General features: G+C 48.5%; 9 protein-coding genes across 9 annotated transcripts; 3 read left to right on the top strand and 6 right to left on the bottom strand.

Annotated features, from left to right (window-relative positions):
• Window positions 1-762: 762 nt before the first annotated feature.
• LTR64_005981 (uncharacterized protein) lies at window positions 763-2,130 on the bottom strand (the record flags this gene model as incomplete). The annotated part of the gene is made up of 1 exon (XM_064900316.1): window positions 763-2,130. The coding sequence occupies one exon, from the start codon at window positions 2,128-2,130 to the stop codon at window positions 763-765; it is 1,368 nt and encodes a 455-aa protein (XP_064753628.1).
• Window positions 2,131-2,357: 227 nt separating this feature from the next.
• On the bottom strand, window positions 2,358-3,816 carry CPA1 (Multifunctional pyrimidine synthesis protein CAD; the record flags this gene model as incomplete). The annotated part of the gene is made up of 2 exons (XM_064900315.1): window positions 2,358-2,644; window positions 2,691-3,816. The coding sequence occupies 2 exons, from the start codon at window positions 3,814-3,816 to the stop codon at window positions 2,358-2,360; spliced, it is 1,413 nt and encodes a 470-aa protein (XP_064753627.1).
• Window positions 3,817-4,604: 788 nt separating this feature from the next.
• Window positions 4,605-5,247, bottom strand: LTR64_005979 (uncharacterized protein; the record flags this gene model as incomplete). Its single annotated transcript, XM_064900314.1, has 2 exons — window positions 4,605-4,711; window positions 4,767-5,247. 2 exons carry the CDS (start codon window positions 5,245-5,247, stop codon window positions 4,605-4,607), a joined length of 588 nt encoding a protein of 195 aa, XP_064753626.1.
• Window positions 5,248-5,742: 495 nt separating this feature from the next.
• On the bottom strand, window positions 5,743-6,561 carry LTR64_005978 (uncharacterized protein; the record flags this gene model as incomplete). Its single annotated transcript, XM_064900313.1, has 1 exon — window positions 5,743-6,561. The coding sequence occupies one exon, from the start codon at window positions 6,559-6,561 to the stop codon at window positions 5,743-5,745; it is 819 nt and encodes a 272-aa protein (XP_064753625.1).
• Window positions 6,562-8,022: 1,461 nt separating this feature from the next.
• ROM2 (RHO1 GDP-GTP exchange protein 2) lies at window positions 8,023-11,735 on the bottom strand (the record flags this gene model as incomplete). The annotated part of the gene is made up of 2 exons (XM_064900312.1): window positions 8,023-8,103; window positions 8,157-11,735. 2 exons carry the CDS (start codon window positions 11,733-11,735, stop codon window positions 8,023-8,025), a joined length of 3,660 nt encoding a protein of 1,219 aa, XP_064753624.1.
• Window positions 11,736-12,914: 1,179 nt separating this feature from the next.
• Window positions 12,915-13,182, top strand: VMA11 (v-type proton ATPase 16 kDa proteolipid subunit 2; the record flags this gene model as incomplete). Its single annotated transcript, XM_064900311.1, has 2 exons — window positions 12,915-13,094; window positions 13,168-13,182. 2 exons carry the CDS (start codon window positions 12,915-12,917, stop codon window positions 13,180-13,182), a joined length of 195 nt encoding a protein of 64 aa, XP_064753623.1.
• Window positions 13,183-14,050: 868 nt separating this feature from the next.
• MCM1 (transcription factor of the MADS box) lies at window positions 14,051-14,668 on the bottom strand (the record flags this gene model as incomplete). Its single annotated transcript, XM_064900310.1, has 1 exon — window positions 14,051-14,668. One exon carries the CDS (start codon window positions 14,666-14,668, stop codon window positions 14,051-14,053), a length of 618 nt encoding a protein of 205 aa, XP_064753622.1.
• Window positions 14,669-18,626: 3,958 nt separating this feature from the next.
• On the top strand, window positions 18,627-19,121 carry LTR64_005974 (uncharacterized protein; the record flags this gene model as incomplete). The annotated part of the gene is made up of 2 exons (XM_064900309.1): window positions 18,627-18,668; window positions 18,711-19,121. The coding sequence occupies 2 exons, from the start codon at window positions 18,627-18,629 to the stop codon at window positions 19,119-19,121; spliced, it is 453 nt and encodes a 150-aa protein (XP_064753621.1).
• A 691-nt stretch (window positions 19,122-19,812) lies between these two features.
• LTR64_005973 (uncharacterized protein) lies at window positions 19,813-21,767 on the top strand (the record flags this gene model as incomplete). The annotated part of the gene is made up of 4 exons (XM_064900308.1): window positions 19,813-19,839; window positions 19,882-20,707; window positions 20,759-20,847; window positions 20,961-21,767. The coding sequence occupies 4 exons, from the start codon at window positions 19,813-19,815 to the stop codon at window positions 21,765-21,767; spliced, it is 1,749 nt and encodes a 582-aa protein (XP_064753620.1).
• Window positions 21,768-22,279: the final 512 nt, after the last annotated feature.

Raw genomic sequence — 22,279 nt, 5'->3', positions numbered from 1 at the left:
AATTTCTCTGAGATTAGGGAATTGATGTATGAATTTGGTTTCGAGGCATAATTGGTCGTCTCGAACGGTGATACGACGTAATCTAAGAAACATGTCGGGGTGTAGTTGAAGCTGCAGCTGAGTCGACAGAGAGTGTGCAGCAAGACCGGGAATGCAAAAGTTCCCAGTCCATCGTTCATGTCGCTTCAGGAAACCACATAAGCAAAAAGCGTGTGCCCGGTGCACTTTTATGCGTTCGTCAAATGCATGAGTAATCAAACGCCTACCCCAGCGGTAGAACACTCTGGAAACAAGAAGCAGTTCCACAAGTCCTCGTTTCTGCACTTGCCATCCACGGCAATAGGAGAATTCGATGTGTGTTGGCGTAGGTTTGAAAAGTTCTTCGACAATCAGAAGCTGGATCTCGCTTGGCAGGGGTGTAAAGTAATCGACCTTTTTGACCTCATCTTGACTGCTAGTGAACGGCAAAAAACGTCGTAGTCGAGATGCCATGATCGTAGGTCTGCGTTTGGATATTGAGTGGTTGACCGAGACATGCAACAAGTGAAGATAAGTGCTAGAACTGTTACTGAAGCGATCCAAGGATCATCGTGCTTGCTGCAATACTAATATGCTGCGAACGAGGTTGAATTGTTGTCCTTTTATCGTGGGCTGCGAGAGAGCAAATTTTCCGTGCGAGCCAAAATGTGGGTGTGCTGAGGACCTGTATCGCATGTGGTCGCAGTACCAAAATCAGGCAGATCGTTTCATGCTTCGTGCGCGCTAGATATCTTCGTACCTGGTTCGCAACCATTGAATCAGGACGTTAGGACCCTGTTCGGGAGCTGCAAGACTTTCGTCTTCAACCAAATTTACTCGCTCTTCGGCCAGACCCTTCTCCCTGCCCCAGAAACATGCACGTCGCAGTAGTTGCAAGAGTTCGAGGCCTTGCAGACGAATAACAGGCGATGTATTGGTGTTACTGGAAATATCTCTGTCCATTTCAACAGGTGCAGGAGGCGCATTGAGATAGATGTTAATGAAAGGTAGAATTGTATCTTCTGGCTGACTGTTAGGTGGCCATCTTTTCAGAACCTTGTAACGGCGCGGACTGGCTGAGGTTGGGATCGACGATAATTCTGCTCGCTCCTTCCCTGGACCGTCGGAATAGTCAAGAGTAGTGCTCGTAGATTCTCCATCCGAGGACGTTCTGTAAAAAGACTCCCTAATCTTCGTAGTTTCAACTGTATGCCAATCATCATCGTAGGGACCGAAATCATCACGGCCATACTCGACTATGCCAACCTCATCTTCTTCGTCCCCGTATCTGATTGGTGCCCCGTCGAGGTAAGCGTCCTCAGACTCGACAAGTGCAGCTGCCTGAGTCAGAGGAGTATCTCGACCAGGTGCTCTCAGAAACAACGTCGGGCTAGCGAAAGGGTCGAAGTAGCCCGAAGGTGATCTAAACAGGCTCGACCGCAGATTCACCAACACTCTTGCTGCTTCAGCTTGTGCCTCTCGTTCTTCGTTCCTGCGAGTATTTATCTTTCTCTTCATAGGGACATGGGAGGCAATCTCATCCAGAGAGACCCAGTCCACCAGTGGATCTTCAATTGCGACAGCATGAATTTGGTCCGGATTTGTCAAGGCCAAGGTCAACGCGAGTGCACCACCAATATTGGAGCCATACAGACATATCTTTGGTCTCTCATGATTAACCTCTTTCGTTCCGTAGGTACTCTCGTTGGATCCAATACGTTCGAGGATGTAGTCCCACGCGACAAAGACATCATGAATAGGAGTCGGAAATCGATGATCGTAGTCGGCTTGGAGATTCCGAGGCGCAAGTCTGTAACAGAGCTCAATCACAGTGGCGGCTGGGAACTGGTTGGCGAGCGTTTGGCTATCGATCGTCGTCGAGCGCTGTACTGATCCTCTAGGTTGGGGTCCCGGGAGAAAGTGTATCAATACGTTGTTTTTTGAAGTAGCGGCTGTTGCTCGAAAGATCTTTAGGTCAACGGAGCCATTCCCGCCAACCTTTAGCGATATGGCTTCATCCTGTTGATAACGACGCGTTACGCAAAAGCGCCGACGCGAGACGCGAAGGAGACATCTTGGAAATCGTGATCGGAAGACAAGATTGAACAGCATAGGTGGAAGAAATGATCGTTGTGCCAAGGTTGGGGATTACAGCATTTTGCGTTGCCATACCGCAGCCCCCGGGCAATATCTAGCAAGTAAATCTATAGATGTACATTTGCAAAAATTCGTTACTTCATTCTATATTGAAACTCATTCGGACAGCGTATAGATAGCCATCCCGATAACCTTAAACCCCTGATATAGTCACATTGTCTTAACTAGACTAACTCGACAATTTAGGCTGCACCAGCGGCATATTGCAGTTCCTGCTTGCCGCCCTGTTGTGCGAGCATACTCTTGATACCGTCGGGCATCTCAACACCCACACGCTCCTTGGAGAGCAAGTCTACCAGGAGAGGGTTAGGTAAACTCTGTCGCTCAGGCGAGACAGCACTTTGCCCATCCTTGTACTTCTGTACGTTCTCGAGGAACATGTCAAACAAGTATGCAGAGTCGAGAGGACCTCCTTTTGCTTCAGGATGAAACTGCGTTGAAAAGATTGGACGAGACTTGTGGATCAAACCTGTACCTTGTTAGTCGAATTCAACATGATAGATGCACGAACTTACCTTCGTTTGAGTTGTCGTTGAGGTTCGTGAAATAGGGCTTCCAGTCACTTGGCAAGGTCGTGGTATCCACAGCGTATCCATGGTTCTGAGAGGTGATATGGCAACGACCAGTAGTCAGATCTAAAGCTGGAATGTTGTGTGCTCGGTTTCCATATTTGAGCTTGATCGTCTTAGCTCCGGCGGCCAGAGCGATCAGTTGATGTCCCAGACAGATGCCGAAGACGGGCAGTTGCGAGGTCTCCATGACCTTTCGAAGGTTGTACACAGTTGACTGGCAATGAGTTGGGTCACCTGGGCCATTTGAGATGAAGACACCGTCAAAGTGATGAGCGACTTTGTGGATAGGATAGTCGTGCGGGAAGACAGTGGCACTTGCTCCCCTGCTCACGAGACTTCGAAGAATGTTCTCCTTTACACCGCAATCAATAACCGCAACGTGGGCGACAGGACTGGGAGCAGAAACGTGGAAGGGTGCCTTTGTGCTAACTCGACGGACAAGATTGATTTGTTCTGGATCAACATAGGCTTCGTCTTCGTCCTGGTCGTATTCCTCACCAATTGCAAGTCTGGCCAAGCTGGAACCCTGTTCTCGCAGGTAGGTCACAATGGCTCGTGTGTCGACACCCGAGATGGCAGGCACTCCTTCCCGTGCACACCACTCTCCAAGACTTTCGACAGCAGTCCAATGCGAATATTTCTCTGCCACATCGGCAACCACGACACCAACTGGTTGAATGTGAGGGCTCTCGAAATACTTGAGTAGCCCGTATTCGTCTCGAACGTTTGAGGGCACACCATAGTTTCCGATTAGTGGCTGTGTAAAAACCAAGATCTGACCTCGGTAGGAAGGATCAGTCATCGATTCCGGGTAGCCAACAAGGGAAGTGGTGAAAACAGCCTCGCCAGAAACATTGCTTCGAGCACCAAAGGATGTGCCGTGGAATATAGGGCCGTTACGGATAGTGAAAGTAGCTCGTTCGTGAGTCACAGGGGTTGCTTGTGTCTTCACCCTGCCTGGCATAGGCATAGCTCTTTCCGTGTTTTCATGGACAGTCGCCAGTCCTCGTCGAAATGCAGGGGTTGCCAGCTTGGAGGCAAATGTTGGCCTCCATAATCGAGCGAACATCTTGTCGATAAGTGCACTTGGTCAAATAACAAGTAGACAGAATTAGACCTTCCCTACGGCTGTAGGTAGTAACTTTGTGGGGTACAGGCGGTGAAGTAGGAGGTATTCAATGGCCTTGGGCTTTCCAAAGATGATCTGCTAGCTGTTAGCGGAGCAATATTGATCAGATTCCTCCTCGTACCAGAGATGTAGTCCTATTAGTCACACGTTAGCATTCAGCAATCAAGCCAAAGAGGGAGCTTTCGGAATGACCCATGGTGGGCTTATCTACAAGCTGGTAGTCACGTACCTGGGAAGTAAAGATGGTTGGTAGTGTCATGCGCGCGGTGAACTGCTTTACCGGAAGCAAAGGTGTTTATTGAAGGCACATGAGGGCCCAGGTAGAATGGTGGAAGTTATGCACGTTATCGAAAACTTTTTGCTGCTTGCGTAGATCTGAGGAAGCTGCGTTGGTGGGTCATGCATATGCGGTGGGAGAAATTCGTGCAAAAAAGCTTCATGACGCGTTGGTTTGACCAATCATAATCATTGCAAATAGTACCCATTTTCTCGATATCTAGGTTGCTACTTCAGTTCATGTCTGTAGACAAGAGATATGATCAAAGTCCTGAAGAGCCTTTATCTTGTGTTGGTTACGTATCCTGCTCGGAGCATTGCCAAATCATGGTTACTAATGCTAGAATGAGGAAGTTGTGATGATGTTCCTAACCGCTAGCCCTTCAAGAAGCCCTATTTCTGCTCGAGAATTGGCCGAAAGAGGTCTTGCTATGCTCGCTACATCCAACTTGCTACAACTTCCACTTGAGAACCATGCCGAGTCTCTGTAGGTAGGCGAAGAGGGAGCCTTTTGGCACATAGCCTGCATATCGTGCTTGCCAGAGTGCAGCCCAAGATCCTACAAAAAGGTTAGTCAGTGTCCTTGAGCAATGTCATACCATCATACTGCTTACCTTCGACGATGCCAATCTCTGCAAACCCAAGAGCTTGCAGCACCCACGGTGCAGCCAGATAAAGAACACCAAGAACAATGATTGTCGTATAGACAGGATGGTTCTTCGCAAAACCAGTAGCCGCCTCAGTGGCTTTGAGGAGTGCCTCGCTCACTGTACCACCGATTGCGGCTCCGCTTCGTATAGCAAGTTCCAGTCTTTCGAGAATGGTCTTTGCAAGATTCTCTGACCAGCTATTGGCACTGACTGCGTTCTTCAGCTCTGCGCGGAGGTTTAGATCTTTGCTATCGCGATAATTTGCCCTGATTAGAGTCGTGACGAATCTGTCGGCTGCCTCAAAGGTGTCGTAGGCTGGCTTCTCGTCACCAAATTTGGATTTCTGCTCGTAGGTGGCCGGCTTGAGTGATGACTGCTTGCGAGGCTTGAGACAGGCTCCCAGTCCTAGACGAGTCAGAATGGGCTTGATAAACTTCGAAGACATGGTAAATTGTCGAGGACTGAAAATCGAAAAAGAGACATGTGATTGATTTTTAAATTGTTGATGCATATATCTTCCATTGTGCACTTTCGAAATCTGCCTTGTGCGGCCACAAGGTGGTCACCACAGCCTCACCGGGTCTTTTGACTGGCCGGTCAGATAACCGATGTCTAAACGACTTTCACTTTGCTTTTAGCCTTGCTTTGGAAACGAAATAACGCGTTTTAAGACGCGTTTCTGTTGTGGCGTATCGTGCGCGGGTTCAGGAAGAAAGCGATATGAAGTGGCTCTGTCTTTCATGCTGGCTCCCGATGGAGCATAAGCGAAAACATACGTCTGAAGTATACTATGTCATCGACCTTGAAGCTCAGAATCATTCTAGAGGGTATCCGAATATCGAAAGCATGGTGTCTTTTATCGTCCCGCTTCCTATTGTATTGACACCTTACCATACATTCCATACGTTGTGTGCTCAACACGATTCTGCTGATGTGCTTCTTACGACGTCAAGCTCACCATCTCACCAATCCAACGTCCTTTGCCTTGAGTTCTGATAACATTCTCGAAAACCCACGAACCAACATCTGCCCTACTGATGGTGTATCCCGTCTCCGGCTTGCATTCAGTACCAGCTCGCACAGTTTCCAGACCCTTTCCTTCAGCAATAATTCCTGCTCCCGAAAGCAAAGTCGGACGAATACCCGTCACACTCTTGAAAACTGGTGCATCTTCCAGCATATTATCTCGAAATGTGTCCTCCATCTTTCGCTTATCAGCATGCGGAACGGCTAATAGCTGGTGGTATAGGAAGCGCATAGCCAAAGGTACGTCTTCAGCACCGCGTGACACTCCAGTTGTAGACACAAATGTCACTGCTGGCTTGTTCTGGGCGAGACCGGGTTGCTCAGCATAGAGTTCTGACAACCCACAGACAAGAGTCTTGGCCGCTGATTCGCAAAGAATAGGGTTATTGAGCGTGATGATATGAAGCGGGTGATATATGTCGAACTGTAACGCGGGAGCTCCTCCCAGGCCAGACTTCAGCATGAACGGCAGACGATCGTCCTTGCCAGCTACGATGTTCGCCAATAGTGCTCGTTTGACATCTTCAACATCTAGTGCATTTCCTTGCACGATAGTAAGCTTCTTGTCGATCAGTGACTCGTCCACTTTTTGCTGTGAAATGAGCTGTTGTCTGAGCTTGTCTGGATTGCGCACTAACGCAATCGCTCCGTGTGATTGAGATGTAAGTGTCAAAGTCAGGGAAGCATTAGTAGTTCCGCCTGTCGCGCCGAAGAAACAGATAGTGTCGCTCATCTTGTACTGGGCAGCAAGCTCCAATTGCTTGATTCAGGTGTTGGTTGTTTCCTGCCACTGCTGGTCTTGCTGTGGTCGATGGCTTCTGCCGGGAGGCATGCATTCTTGAAATCCTAGACGTTTATACCCTCCATTGGGACAGCGCGCATAAGGTGGCATTTTGCTGAATATCGAACTAGTGTTCAATGGTTTTGAAGGACGCCTTCGTGGTTTAGTGTACACGGTGCAATAGTGGAAGCAAGATGTTCGAAGGCCGTGACACCCGGGAATAATGTTGCGCACTAGTGCCTCCAATGCAGTAGTTGGCACCCGTTTTCAAGCCACGCTTGTTGAAAATTTCAGGTTGACGGCAAGATTCAACAGCCTAAGCGGCGCAATAATTCGTCCTTCTCGCCGAAATCACGAGTCTGTTACATTCCTAATTCTGTCATGTGCCTTTTTCTATCCAGATCTCTCGTGTCCACTCAGGTGTTCTTGACCACAGATTTTATCCACGGAGTGAACATATACGTGAAGCGCAAGCAGCTCAGTACAGGAATGCTGCTTGACAGATTCGAACGTTAGTCAACAGGACGCCTGAACTTGAATCTACATGCGATTGGTGACAGAGCGTCACTGCTGGGGTGGCTGCAAATCTTGAAACACCCCCTCGTCTCTATAGCTTGACGTAGTCCTAATCATGCATTCAATCCGACAAAAACAATTTCGTGGACCACATCGCGGTAAACAGAACACAGCAAGAAGGAGAGACAAAGAGTGGACAATCTAAGCGCCAAAGGATTTGAAGTAGTATTGGATTGTGAACAATACTGGTGGTTCAAGCTGATGGGAGCTCAAATACTTTACATCACATTCTGCCTTCATCCCCAAACAGCTCGCCTGGAGCCACTTCAACTGCTTCAGAACAGTTCACGCATAAAGCAGCTGGAAGGCACGCTACTCTGTGTTTCTCTTCGCGTCTTCCACACCCTCTGCCTCGGATACATTGTGTCCTCGACGTCGCCCTCCTGTGCCGAGGCTGCTTGACATGAAATCATCCGCGGCATTGACATCGTCTCGCTTTCCTAGCCTGTCCCGGTTATGGGAAAGCGCTGTCAGCAAGCTTGTTGCTACGAGAGACTGCTGTTGAACATTTGATTAATCAACAAATCCAAGAGCCACGCTGTCAGTAATACCGCGTCATAGCCGTTCTGGACAGGGCGAGGCGTTTCGAATCCGGTAAACGTATGGCAGCTTGACCGTACAACCTAGCGTCAATTTTGTAACCAGAAGCTCTTGGGTGAGCATCAGTGTTCAAGACGTCGGCTTTTGGCTTGCCAAAAAGACGAGCTAGTCGGCGGTGAACCTGGACATTTCTTGGTAGGAACGGCCGTCTAAGCCACCTGAGCTGGTTGCAAGACTCGCTTCGTTGTTGTTGTCTTCATCTGGTGGCGCAAACGTCTCCTGTGGAAGTGCTGCACTCTACGCTTGCTGTGCCTTACTCCAGAAGTCTAGACTAGCAATGACGTCTTCGCCATTCTCGTCCTCGTATGCATACAGTATCTATGGTCTTCGTTAGCATAAAGACACCCCTTGGATGAAGGATTGTGGCATACCTCTCTAGTGCTGCTGTGAAGCATTCTAACATTCTTCCCTGTCATCACGTGAATCAACTCCGCTGTTTCGAGATGTCTAATCTCAATGAAGCTTGGCTCAAATGCCAAAATATAGGGATAATTCAATGCAAAGGCCTGTGGGGTGCCCTCCCATTGTATCTTCCAGTCCTGCCTTGCTCTCCAACCGTTTCTGTTGACAAAGAAAGAGAAGTCGGAATAATTCAGCAGGAACTCTCCGTTGAGGCGCTCAATGTGGATAGGCTTGACGTTTTCCTTTCGCGTCACAAAATCTAACGAGGTATCGGCTTGATCCAGAAGTGATTGACGCTCTGTAGTCTCCAAGGACACGACTTCGAAGCCTCGCGCACATCCAACGCACAACGTGCTTCGTAGATAGTGGACAGAGGATGATTCGGCGGGAATGTAGAATTCTTTGAATGGTTTCAACGCGTCTTGACCACCGGCAAACATTCTACCAATGCCGCTTCTATTATTTCTCTTGGTAACATCATCGGAAGGCTCATATACTTTGATGGTCGTTGAAAGTGCTGAGGTCTTAACAGAGCATACCAGGTGACGTCCGAGGCCTATTCCAGCTTTGAAGAAGTTTGCATGACCTTGAATTTTCCTCGGCCGGATGGCGAGAGGATTCTGATTTTGTGCGTCAAGGGCGTCGAATGGATATGAGAGGAGAGACTTGTTCGCCAGGACCAGTAGCAATCTATACTCCTCAAGAGTATCTATCTGCGAGACTTGTGTGGCGTCCAATATTCTTCTCGGCTTGATAGTCTTGTCCTTGGGCCAGCGGTCTGCAAGGTAGATACCATTATCAGTACCATAGATGAGCTTGCGACCACCGTCAGTTGGTACAAGGCAATTGACACGGTTCTGCGCATTGAAAAATGCTTCACATAAAATCGTCTTTGTGTAGAAATTGCTACTCCTCTCGCGAAGCTTGCTCTGCTGTGCTTCGACGATTTCGATGAACTTCTTGCGCTGCGTATGCGATGACGCATATAATTGAAGTTCATAAGCACCTTTGCCGAGATGTCTAAAGGTGATTGAGAAGACCTCCTTTTGACCAGCAGGCGTATTGGTTCGTGTTCCTGGTAAGAGATTGGAGGATGTTCGCTTGCCAATTCCAAGCCTAGGTATCACCTGGTCCATTTCGGCAATAACAAGTAATTCAAGAGGTATGGGTTTACGGTACACTCGAAGCTCTTCTCGCTTGTTGATGGTCTTCATTCTACACATCAATACTGCATGATCGAAGAGATAGACTTGCACTTCAGCGTTGTCCGTCGGTGATTTCTTGAAGCTCATCTTCGTCAGGATTGCACGATTCTCCTCTGTCAATTTCAAGTCGGTATATTCTCCAGGGTTCCACTTTAGTTGTTGGTTGAGTTGAATCAGGTTAAAATGGTTCTCGGCCTTTCCAGTTTCTGCGTTCACTCGAGCCAAGAAGTCTCTTATCATTGAGATGGCTTTCGGTATGTCCTTTTTGTCAGGGTCGCCGTCTTTCGTGTACCTGAATACACCATCCAGCAGAAGAGGGTATCTTGCTAGACGTGTCGTTGGTTTTGTCAGATATCCATTAAGTTCGAGCTTCCGAGATTCTTTCAATCTTTCAGTCTCGTCCACAAACCTCGAAAACGTCGGGTTCGAGCCCTTCTCTTTTTCGAACTCAAATTTACCATACATTTGGTTTGCACCATATTTGATGAACGGGTCAAACTGGGGAATCCATCTCAAGAAGATATCACCGATGCTGTGGACCACGTACGCCTCTTTCTGTCGCTTAGACAGTTCTTCAGCGAAACGAGAATTGACAGCCAAGACATCCATACAATTGCCGAAGACTGTGCGCACGAATTTTTCGCGCTTCTCCTCCTTGATGGGTGATATCATGCCAGGTATTGACCCGCGTAGTGGTCGAATCCAGAAATCACGCAGATATTCCAGATCTTTAACAAAATCTCTCTCGGTGTACATGATCTCAAAGATGATTTCCTGCCGTTTCTTTTCCTTGTCGTCAAGCTTCTCAGAAATGTCTTTTGGTACATTGGTGATCCACAACTTGATGTCTTCGTCATCGCCATCGTGCAAACTTCCCTTCGAAGATTGGTGCTTGAGCCCAGGTTCCGGTTTCATGTTGAGCCTCGCCTGTTGTTCCAACCTCCGCGGACAAGCTATCGAGTAGCATAGATTATCTTTTGTACATGTTGGGGAGTAACATTCAGTAAGTAGAGTAAATACGCCATTCACATCAGCAGAGGTAGCCGTCTCTCCCATAGTCTCTCGGAACTGATACACTTCTCCAGGAGCGTCCCGAAGTCGATGCTCATAGGTAACATCATGGAAGAATTTCTGAGCGTCCAGGGCTCGTCCGAGAAGAAGGGCAAGATTGCGATCAGTGGTCTTGATGATATAGGCAATCAAATCAACAGCCTCGGCACCAGTGAAGGCGTTTTTGTAAGAGATATCATCTTTGCTGCGTTCGCCCAGACCTATTCTTTCTTGAAATGCCTGGGCCACTCGCGAGAGTAATGCGGGATAGACCAGAGGTGAGCGCCTCTGCACGACTGTCTGTGTGGTCGATCCACTCGAAGAATGCTGTGGGTGTTGAGGGCGATCTTTCAGGCTTCCGGTCCTGCTGTCGACGGCCGTCGACGCATTGGATTCGATGCTGTGACCGCTAGCTGCGGAGACTGTGCGAGCAGGAATACTACCTTCGCTCGGACGCCTCGTTTTTGCCGGGATGTGGTGCGGTAAATTCGCAATAGTTGAGGAAGTGAATGTAGCGCTTCGTTCCATGAAAGGATCGCTTTCGGACTCGCGCCTTCTACCAGGTACAATTCTCCCACTGGTCAATTGTGTGTGGTCTCTGTCGCCCATGTAGTTGCCCATTGTCATGGCTCTTTCATCACCCATGCGCTGGGGAATCTGCCTTCCTTGGGCTGTCATAGCAGATGGACCTTGCGCACCTGCGTAGGGTTGTTGTCGATTGTAACCAGCAGTTCCTGGTTGAAAGCCTGGTGGTGGTGGCCTGTACATGGAGAGGGGCGTCTCGCCAGGGCGGACCATGGAACGAGAACGGTATGGATCATTATTCAGGGCTGGTGGCGGCACCCTATTTGGACCTGGCTTCTGCTGATAGGGTGGCATAGAGCCCATGTTGTTAGGGTCCATCATCTGGCCAGGTGGATAACCTCTTCTGTCGTTAAATACTGTTGGCATGTTCGGTTGAGGCGGACGCGGCGGGCCAAACCCATTGGGCTGAACTGCGCCAGGCTGTATCCGGTAGCCGTTCGGCCCAGGTCTATCATACTGTCTTTGTGGAGGACGTTCTCGCTGAGGTGAGATGCCGTTCGGTGACATGGTTGTTGAAGAGTGAGAGGTCAGGCTTGGGGCTCGTTCTGCTAAGTAGTCTTGAGTCTGAGAGGTCATGGTTTGAGATCTCGGAGGAGGAGGACCACCGAACACGTTTGCAAAGGCAGCATCTCGCCCGCTCACACCATAATTCGGTGCTCTTTGAGGTGCGCCATAAGGTCGGTTGTTCTGCGTACCGAAATCCGCCATACTCAATCAAGAGGTGGCCAGACCGGGTGGTAGGAGGAGAGGTCAACAATGTTAGGTATGGGATGCTCTTGGACAATTTTTTAGTACGCCGAGGGTTGTCATCGAGCCTTCACGGATTGAGCCAGTGACCGCATTCGAGGTCCTTAGGATGTGCGAGGATCAGGCAGATGCGCAGTTGGTGTTTCCCCTCTTCGGCTAGGCTCTTGCGATTAGGGATTTAATCCTGCACGATGCAGTGTACGTAGTAGCTGGCGAAGTGGTACAAAGGTTTATTGTTGCGGTTGTATGTCGAGGCCTGCAGTTTGAGAAGTCGAGGAACGAAGGATGTGGGTGGGCGGGAAATGGCTTTGTCGTCGTCAGCTGTTCATGGCAAAAATCTACACAATCATGGCGGCGTGATATTGACGGGCTGAGTATATGCACACATTCAAGTAAGATAGATCAAGACAAGGATGAGGTGTAGATGCGCGCTGAACTGCAAGCTTAAGAAAGATATCTGAGGTGCATGTAGGCTCGATTAGTACGATGATCCAATTGGAGCCTTCGGCCCTGCTGCAAGCCACCTTCCTGAGCCTGGACAAACCCAGAGTGTCGCACCTGAGCCGCTTAACTTTCCTTGTCCTTAGCGAGTCGGATAGGCTTGAAGCTGCGCTGCATGATATCAGGATCCATATTGAATTGCTTCAAGTTTGGCCATCTGCCTCTATCACCACTTGTCGGACACATCACACCCGCCTGATTGTGGCCATACACAATAGTCTACGAGCCTCATATATACACGAACGTCGCTGTACTACTCTTCACACCACGAATCGAACCTCTACCTGAACGATGGCAAGTACGATGGCGGATGTGGGCAGTGAGCTGTCCCCCAAATTTGCTCCTTTCTTTGGCATGGTGGGTTGAAGAGCTGTTATACGTGAGAGTGTCTGACCAAATCTCAGATGGGCATTGCATCAGCCATGATCTTCGGGTGTGAGTAAAAAAAGTGCTCTAAGTTCGTGAAGATACTAAGTCAGGAACAGGCCTTGGTGCAGCTTACGGTACCGCGAAATCAGGCATCGGTATTGCTGGAGTTGGTACTTACAGACCTGATCTTATTATGAAGGTCCGTATACTGAAGACAGAAGATATGGACGTCAGGGAGCTAATCTTGCGCAGTCTCTCATCCCCGTCGTCATGTCTGGTATCATTGCTGTCTACGCTCTCGTTATCGCCGTTCTTATTGCTGGAGACATGGCGCCACCTCCCGAATCTTACAGCTTGTTCACTGGTTTCATGCATCTTGCTGCTGGTCTAAGCGTGGGCCTTTCTGGTTTAGCCGCCGGATACGCTATTGGCATAGTGGGAGATATGGGTGTAAGATGTTACATGCAGCAGTCAAGGATATTTGTTGGCATGGTACTGATATTGATTTTCGGAGAAGTACTAGGTCTTTACGGCCTGATTGTGGCTCTCATTCTAAATTCGAAGAGCCAGGCATAGCGATGTCTTTGCTTGCAAACACATATATCGCTAGTGGTTTAGCTGGCCACTGAAGCAGAAATAGATTGACTTTCTTCCTCACCAAGCCTCCACCCGCTGTTGGTATTGATGACTACTTTTGCCTAGATAATACTCACTTGACTAGGTTATTAGGGACAGCTCATCAAATTCTTTACTTCTAAAAGTCCCTAGTGAACCCGGTAACAGCGAGGCGCCCGTTATGGACACGCGTTGTCTGCCGGGAACACCATTCAAGCAAGGCTTGCGGAGATGTTCGAGAAAGAATCGTTACATATGCAGGAACCAGAAGCGGACGAAAAGACTTGCACCTTCCTTCACTTCAGCAACCATGAATGCACACAAGCCACGAAAAGAAGTGCACCAGAAGGAACATATGCAATACAACCTTCAAGTGGCGAAAGCTATTCAGCCAGCCCATCTCATGTGGCTTGAGTTGGGGCAACGTGGTTCACGACACAAGCAAGTTGAAGAGGTGAGTCAGGATCAGTCTTTAATATACTCATTGCTTCTTGCCCCTGTTATCATTCATCTCATGAACGAGCAAACCCTTGATCACGGATCTCATCGCATTGTACCTCTTCAGAAATCAATTGGTAGACTTTGTCTGATACGGTTATCGCCTGAGATAGAAATAGCCCGAATGCGAACATCCGCAGTCATAGTAGTAAAGAGTATTGCGCCTAGAAGCCCCACTTACGCCACGTCGCCAGATCACTTCGCATTTCTGATTCTGATATGTCCCGTTTAATCGATTGCAAAGTGATCTAACAGCCTCGGTCCACACCAAACTATTAATCGCCGCCTACCCCTTAAGCTCGCTGATGCTGAGGCATCTGCGGCATGCCAGCATACTGAGCAGGCATCTGTTGTTGCTGTAACTGTTGATAATATTGTTGTTGCTGTTCAGGTGTCATATAACCGCCCGGAGGAGCACCTCGCTGCATGTTGTGTTGTGGTTGTGGCATTTGAGGGACATCGTCTGGAGACTGAGCATCGACACCATCGTCGACTCCATTCTCGTTGCCAGCTGGGTCTTGGGCATTGAGGCAATGTTGGATAAGGTTCTTGCCCTCAGCTTTGGTTACTAGTGGTTGGAGCTTTGGAGTAGTGAATGTGTAAACCAAACCAGTCTCAGAAACAACCAGAAGGAGGACTTGGGTGCCAGTGAGGACCGAAAGTTCGTACGCTTTCTTCATGATACCAGCCTTACGTTTCGAGAAAGTAATGTGTCGTCGAGACTTGTCTTGAATGAACTTGATCTCGATCTTGCGTCGCTCTCGGCCACCCTTCTCATCATCGTCATCGTCATCATCTCCAGCCATGGATGTGCGCTGTCGCTTGGTTCCACGAGAATCGACACCATTACCCTGAAGGTCATCACCTGGGGAAGGTTGATCGAGACCGGATTGGTCAATTTGGTCAGCCATCTGAATGGGTTAGTTGGTGAGGCCGTATTAAGTAAGTGCGTCAGTGATGACTTACCCTGATCGTACTAGCTTGGATCTCTCGGGATTGTCTCAAAAGAGAAACTTTTCAGGGGATTGATATGATCGATGGACACTAATCTTCTATGTCAGTTATTGACTCGAACACAAGCCACGAGATCAAGAAGAATTCTTTGCGTCGATAATAAGAAAGATCAGATAACCGAAATGGTTTTGGAAAGAGCGACGCGTTGAGTAAGGCAGACACACGTGACCTCTCGCTTGGCGTCCAGTCACTCGTAGAACGAACGTGTTTTGCATACTGCACTTCTGCGAATTGGTGCTGCTTGTTGTTTGTGTTGATATGACGTGCATCGAGACATAAAGTGATGCTTTGATTCCTGCAGATCCTCATAGAGGCAGTGCTGCTGGGGTAGGCGGCATAAGGAAAAACTCCACCAACACACGCTTGATCGAAAAGGGCCACGACCGACGATGCAGAGTATAAAGAATCACGAACTTACCCGAAGTTGAAGAGTGAACAAGCAGCGAAAGCCGATGGCAACCCGAGATTTCGGTTGTGCTAGATTGGCAGTGCTTTGCGAAAAGCAAGGGCAATGAACGACCTTCCGATATGCTGTTGTGTTCAAAAAGCACACGTCGAGGCCACACGCAGAGAGAAAAGAGTAAGGTGAGGAAGACTGAAAGAGGAAAGAGAAAGAGGGCGACCCCAAACTTCTTAAGGACATGAGAGGAGGATCTTGTCCCCATCTCAGGTTTCGTGATTGGTGATCACACGCATCGAGTGGATCAGCGCTGGCCAGTCCTACCTGTCAGCTTGTGGCTCTACGTCCACTTGGTGTCCTGACCGACAAGCCAGCAGTTTTGACTTGATTGCCTTTAAACTTCTGATCGTCTCAACTCACTCAACGTTCAACGTGATTATTGGAGATGTATAAAGCTATCCTCTCTGCCGTACCAGCCTCATGTCCTAACAACGAAACATACATGATCACAGCTCTCAGTGAACTCTGTGGAAGAGGCTCAAGCTAGTTGACACTAATGCACTAGCTCTCTTTTTGCCCTTCGCGACACGTTCTTTTCAGCTCTCTGAGTTGCTGCAGCTGCTGGGCCGGCTGATTCATCGACCATCGATCACTCCACCTGCCGTTGCTTTCCTGGCAAGTTCCTTTGGTAGTTCGTACTGACACTAAACTCATCTAGGCTTAGATACCTCAGACTTCCACCACACTATTTTTGTGGCCTGCGTAGTACTGTTCTTTTGCGATTTCAGCTATAACATGCAAAGCACAATCAGGAAGAGCGAAAAGGTAGTGATCCCGTATTCTCAGCTGCCGCTCTTTTTAGAAAGCAAATGTAGTGAAAACCTTACTTCGACCTTTTCCTTCAGAATATTAGGTCATATTCAGTACTTTACTCGGCTCTGCGCTTTCTGCGGGTCGCCGCAACTCAGTCGTTACGCCTTGCAAAGCACTACCGGAATGCATACACTTGAGAATGCAATTCCCATTGGGAGTTCGAATGATCCGGCTGAGGTTCAAGTAGATATATGTTGTTGCAAGTCCTTGGTCGCAGACGTGTCGCGTCATGTCCCGAGGACTTCGAGTTCCTGCTCGAGCCTTGCGGCGCCTTGTGTTCCAGGCAGCCCTCATTTTCAAACACTTAGTATGTCAAATACGATATACGTAGATTGGTCTTGAGATAGACACGTTGCACCAGAACACGTCCAAGAGAACACATGTTTCTGTCGATTACACGTAGTTCTATGCCCTCAGCAATGACTTAATGCCACCAAAACATCAAAGAAGATCGCACACGAAGTCTAAGAAAGGCTGCAGCCAGTGCAAATTTCGGAGAATCAAAGTACGATATACGAATAAGCATGCTCCAATTCCTCTGACATGAAATAGTGCAATGAGGCTGGACCCAAGTGTAGCAATTGCGACAGACGCCAGATCACATGCGATTTCGAGCTCTCTCTAGACGAACGTCGAGCAGTGGAAGCGACGAACAGATCAGTCTCACCAAACGATCGCGCCTCGAATACACCGCCAGCGTCACTGCACAGGAATGGGACTGGGTCGATTCGGCACTCCAACCCTTTTGATGTGCCAAATCTCGTCACCACGAAGAAGACCACGGATCTGGATATAGACGATCTTCAATTGATGCACCACTTTTCTACCGTACTAGCATACGATCTCGCAAATCAACAGACAGGTGAAGCCCTGGCTCTATGGCAAAAGCATGCGGTTGAGCTCGGCTTCAAACATGACTTTCTCTTACGAGGACTACTGGCGGTGTCAGCTTTACATCAGAGCTACCTCAACCCTCACCTTAAAACAGAGTTTGACCTAAAAGCATCTACTCATCAGAGCATTGCCATTCATTCTTTCCAAGATACCCTGGGCAATGTCAACGAAACAAACTGTCACGCTCTTTTTGCGTTTTCGTGTATCATCATTGTTCTCTCTTTCGCATCGAGCTCGAAGGACAAGGCTAGTGATTTCCAGACAGATGTGCTACATTGGATCTACCTCCTTCGAGGTTGCAATGAGGTGCTAAAGTTGTATAGAGAGACTTTACGGTCCAGCTTCTTGAAACCTTTGCTTGACGAACTACACTATGCTGAGAATCATACAGCTCACAACATCGACGACGTGGATCGTATCACAGAGCTATTCTCATCCTGCAGTGGGACCAGGCTTGGCGACAAAGAGAGGTCTCAGGCGTGTACGCTAGCCATCCATGCCCTCCTCAGCACTTTCGTCCAGGCATCTATTCTACGAAAACGCGGCGAAGGAACAGTCCTTGCCTCCTTTGTGTGGTCCGTCAATCTGCCTCCGGCATTTCTCGAGATGTTGAGCGAGAAGCAGCCAGAAGCATTGATAATCCTGGCGCATTATTGTGTACTAATATATTGGGGGGAGACACAAGACACGTGGTTTCTGACAGGATGGGCACGGTACATGTTGGACACGATCAAAGAACTCACCCCTAGGAACTGGCACGAGCATTTGAGCTGGCCGGATTCTACCATCAAATAGGACTAGCCTTACCAGAAGGGGGTACCACTGTCCTAAAGTTTATCCTCGATATACACGATTACAACAACGAGTAGACGTAGATAGGGTTGGTAATCTGGTGGCATTGGAAGCGAACAGTGGGTTGATCAGTCATACATTTTTTGTTATAGGCTTCTCAGAGTGCCAGACATGGCTTCAGCAAGTGTTTTGCGCTCTGCATGCTGTGATACCTCTTTGTCCAAACTTGCATCATCTTTTGTCTTTCCTATTCGTGAGATAACCTCATGAGATGCCTCAGGTGATTGAATCGATTTTCGTACGTACTGCTTGGACCAGGAGGCATTTGTTTGAGAAGAAGTTTCGCAAGTTGAGGCTGAGACGAGTTACTAGGCTCTGTTTTAAGCTGTTTCGAGCTTAGTCTGACCATTACCGATGCCTATTCGCAGCCAAGAAGTCACTGAAGTATCCTCCTGACGCCCGGGATCCGCGACAGAAGCCCCGACATGCTTGGCTGCAGTGCGCGCTTCCACCTGCGACAACGAGCTCCTCACCATCACGACATCCCTCTTGATCGTACAGCTACCCAACATATTCTCTCTACAACTCTCCTTCAAGCGCCTCCATGCTGGATCATGGCTTTTAATATGAGCTGGTCTCATTAACACTCTTTACCAGCAATTTCGAGAACAACACAACCCTCATTACTACGAATACAACCTGAAAGCACTGGCAAGCAATCCTCTATGGCACGAAAAACACTCTTCGTGTTTATTGGGTTCAATTTGATATTCCTGATATGTGCTGGACTACATCTCTTCATCCCTCTATATGCACGTGCACAGCTCGGCAAAGATCCAACGCTCTACAATGTCGCGAATACCCTACTCCTCGATGAATGTCCTCTCACCGCCAGCATGGTCAATTCAGGCCTCATGTTCCTCTCCTTCATCATCTCAGTACCTGCCTTGTTCCGAAAACAAAACATCGTTCTTCTTCAGATTCATGCCTGGATGATTGTGGCTGCTGCGCTGTTCACTCTCAGTATTGGTCTCGAAATATGGTTCTCGACTCTGCAGACACGGCGCAATCTGACACCTATATGGAATAGACAGAGCACTTTCGTGCAAAGCATGCTACAATTCAAGTTCAAATGCTGCGGCTACGACGATACGAATGTGTTCATACAAGACGGAACGTGTCCGAATGTGGCTGATGCTACGAGGCATGGCGGCTGTATTGGCCCTTTCTCGGTGTTTGCAAACAAGTTCTTGGATGTGGTGTTTACGACTTTCTTTGGATTCGTGGCTGTGGATATGCTGGTCTTGTTGAGTGTACTATGTGTCATCAAGGAGCGCAAGGAGCAAATACGATATCAACTCATTGATGAGAAATCAAGAGTCTCGATATAGAAAAAAAATATAATTCATTGATCTACTGAATTTAGGTATGGGAATGTGGAAATTGTATAGTAGAAATCATTGATGAGATACGATAGCATTCAGCGCTGGATTTATGATAGATGAATTGATCGGATAGATAGTATAGATGGTATAGAGGTTAGGTAGGTCGATCCCATAAGGATTAACCAGAATGTCGCCTACTAGTCTGAAACTTGTGAAGCCGATATTAAAGACTTCTGCCCTCCAGCTCGACTTCACCACCCTAACATGAAACGCGCTTTGGGCAGCCTGAGGCTATCGGATGCTTGGCACTGGGTGCTTTCCGCTTCAATCCAGAAATTGTACTGTCTCAAGCTCAAGGTCAAGGAGCGAGTAGTACGTATTCACGTTACAAAACCTGACGAGATGCAAGAAATTAGACCCGGAAGTCCTGTGAGATGAAATTTCATTTAGGTTGCCGAACGTGGTCTTCAACACGTCTTTGCAGATAAGCCGTCGGATTTGAACACAGCTTTATCTACAAACCCATGCTACCGTTACCTTCGAGCTCTTGGCAGATCTGATAGCATCCTCGTCCCCTGCTCTGACTGGATGTCATGCCTGGTCGTTGCCACATGGCTGCCACGTTGAGGACATGCCCGCTGGCTTGCCACTGATTTGGCTCCGTCTGCGAAGAGCCTGGTCCAGAATATAGAGCAAGATGTCGCAGGTTAAGCGTGAATATAAGGTAAGTCGCGCTTTGCAAGCACTCCTCGTTCCATCTACCTAGGTACGAATCTGGTCTGCCGAGACAATGGCCAGCATAGAGGGTAAGACCACGTTTGCTAACGAGAGAGTGATCGTCCCTTCTATGGGAGAAACTGACTCTCGTAATGGCACCGTTCACGAACGACGTCTGAGCGCAGCGCAATGGGAGAAGTTTGGCGAAACGAAACGAGGTCTATCACCGCGACACGTCCAGTTGATGGCCATTGGAGGATCTATTGGGACAGGTCTTTTCGTTGGTATTGGTGGTGTCCTGAGCAATGCTGGACCATTGTCGCTACTACTGGGTTATTGCTTCTGGGGTATCCTCTTCATCTGGCCGTGTAATCTCTGCACTGGAGAGATGTGTGCCTATCTGCCGATCAAAGGTACTGTCTTCGAGCTTGCTTCTCGTTTCGTCGATCCAGCACTGGGTTTCGCGATGGGCTGGACCTATTTCTTTGCAGGCGCTATGTTAGTCTGTGTCGAATACTCGGCAGTGGCTACTGTCATGGGGTACTGGTCTGATATCAATCCTGCTGTATGGGTTGCGATGGCATTGGTTGTCTGTACGCTTCTTAACGTCGTGGCAGTCAAGTACTATGGGGAGAGCGAGTTCATTATGGCTTCGACTAAGATCTTGCTGATCATTGGCCTGATCCTGCTCACATTCATCACTATGCTCGGTGGAAACCCTAGAAATGATCGTTATGGCTTTCGGTACTGGACGAATGGGAATGCCATGCATCCTTACTACACGGACGGGACTACGGGGAGATTTCTCGGTTTCTGGTCAGTGGTGATATATGCTGCATTCACCGTTGGAGGGCCTGATTTTATTGCACTTGCTGGTATGTCTCACATCCGCCTGCCAGAACGACTTGACTAACCATGTACTTCAGCTGGCGAGATCGTCAATCCACGTAAAACAATTCCCAAGGTCGCACGTTTAATATTCTGGCGTCTAGTTGGATTCTATATTCTTGGTGTGGTAAGTTCAGCAATCATCCTTCTAATGTCATTTCGAGAGTCGCAATCTTGCACATATCGATCTAGCAATATCCATGGTATCTAAACAAATACAATCGTACTGACGTCTTACAGTTCGCCGTTGGCATCATTTGTTCTTCACGAGATACTCGTCTACTCGGTGCACTTGAAGACGGTGCTGTCGGTTCTGCAGCCTCTCCATGGGTCATCGGCATCCAGAATCTAGGAATCTCCGGTCTACCCGACCTCATCAATGCACTCATCCTTCTCTCCGGCTGGAGCTGCGGCAACGCATATCTTTACAGTTCATCCCGTACACTCTACGGCCTGGCACGGGATGGACAAGCGCCAAAGTTCCTGATGAAGTGCACGAAGTCAGGTGTTCCTCTGTATGCCGTCCTTGTGGTACAGCTCATCTCCTGCGTCACATTCCTCGTCTCCTCCAACAGTGCCGTCGAGGTATTCTATTGGTTCGTTGGTCTCACGACCTGCGCCCTCATTGCCACCTATACCGGTATGCTATGGACCTATATTGGCTGGCACAAAGCGAAACGGGCACAAGGTCTGATGGACTCCACATTACCGTACATCGCACCCCTCAACCCTTACGCAGCATACTTTGCGATCGTGATTGGTTGTCTGACGATGCTGTTCATCGGCTTCGATACATTTGTTCCATGGTCGACTCAAGGATTCGTTACAAGCTATTTTGGGCTCGGCTTCGCCGTCGCGATGTTCTTGTTGTGGAAGATCGTCAAGAAAACGAAGTTTGTCAGGCCTGAACATGCAGATTTAATCAGTGGTAAGAAGGAGATCGATGAAGAGTGTAAGCACTGGGAAGATGGTGGGTATGAGGAGAACTACAGGAGGAGCCTGGCGCAGATGAACTTCTTTAAAAGGTGCTGGGTGAGGATGTGGTAGAAATGCTTTCCTGAGGAGTAATTACAGATATTAAATTGCGTAAATAGTTGCGTGGCCTCTGTCTCTTTCGGTGCAGACTCAGGCAGATCGGGAAGCTTTTGTAGCTCCTCGGTGAATAAAATTGACTTTCCACCACGACCCTACGTCCATAACAAAGAAATTCCTCTATCTTGTTGTTGTTGCCTCATCGAGTGCCTCAAGTCCTTGTACCGTTGTTGTGAGTTATTACATGTGTATGTTCCGCAATCAAGTCGATTGTTGGCCCTGTCGTCGTCTTTGACTGCATGCAAGTGATCAACCAGCGCGTTCCTGAATGATCGACAACCGCCCAGATAGAGTTTCTGCAATCCGTTTCGGGCAATGTCATCATTGACCCAAGCTTGGTATCACTCAACTTCCTCAAATCCAGCTCTTGTAGGACGAATAGATGTACGGACTTGTCGGTGCGGTCGATGTTGTTTTCCGTGGACTGAAATGAGTGTATCAGCCCGGGTGTAGTCTCTCAGGGAGAA

This window comes from Lithohypha guttulata, assembly GCF_036872675.1.
Source record: "Lithohypha guttulata strain CCFEE 5908 chromosome Unknown scaffold_4, whole genome shotgun sequence".
Taxonomy (NCBI): Eukaryota; Fungi; Ascomycota; class Eurotiomycetes; order Chaetothyriales; family Trichomeriaceae; genus Lithohypha; species Lithohypha guttulata.
Note: the sequence above shows the minus strand (reverse complement) of the source record. Positions and strands in the feature narration are given on the sequence as shown.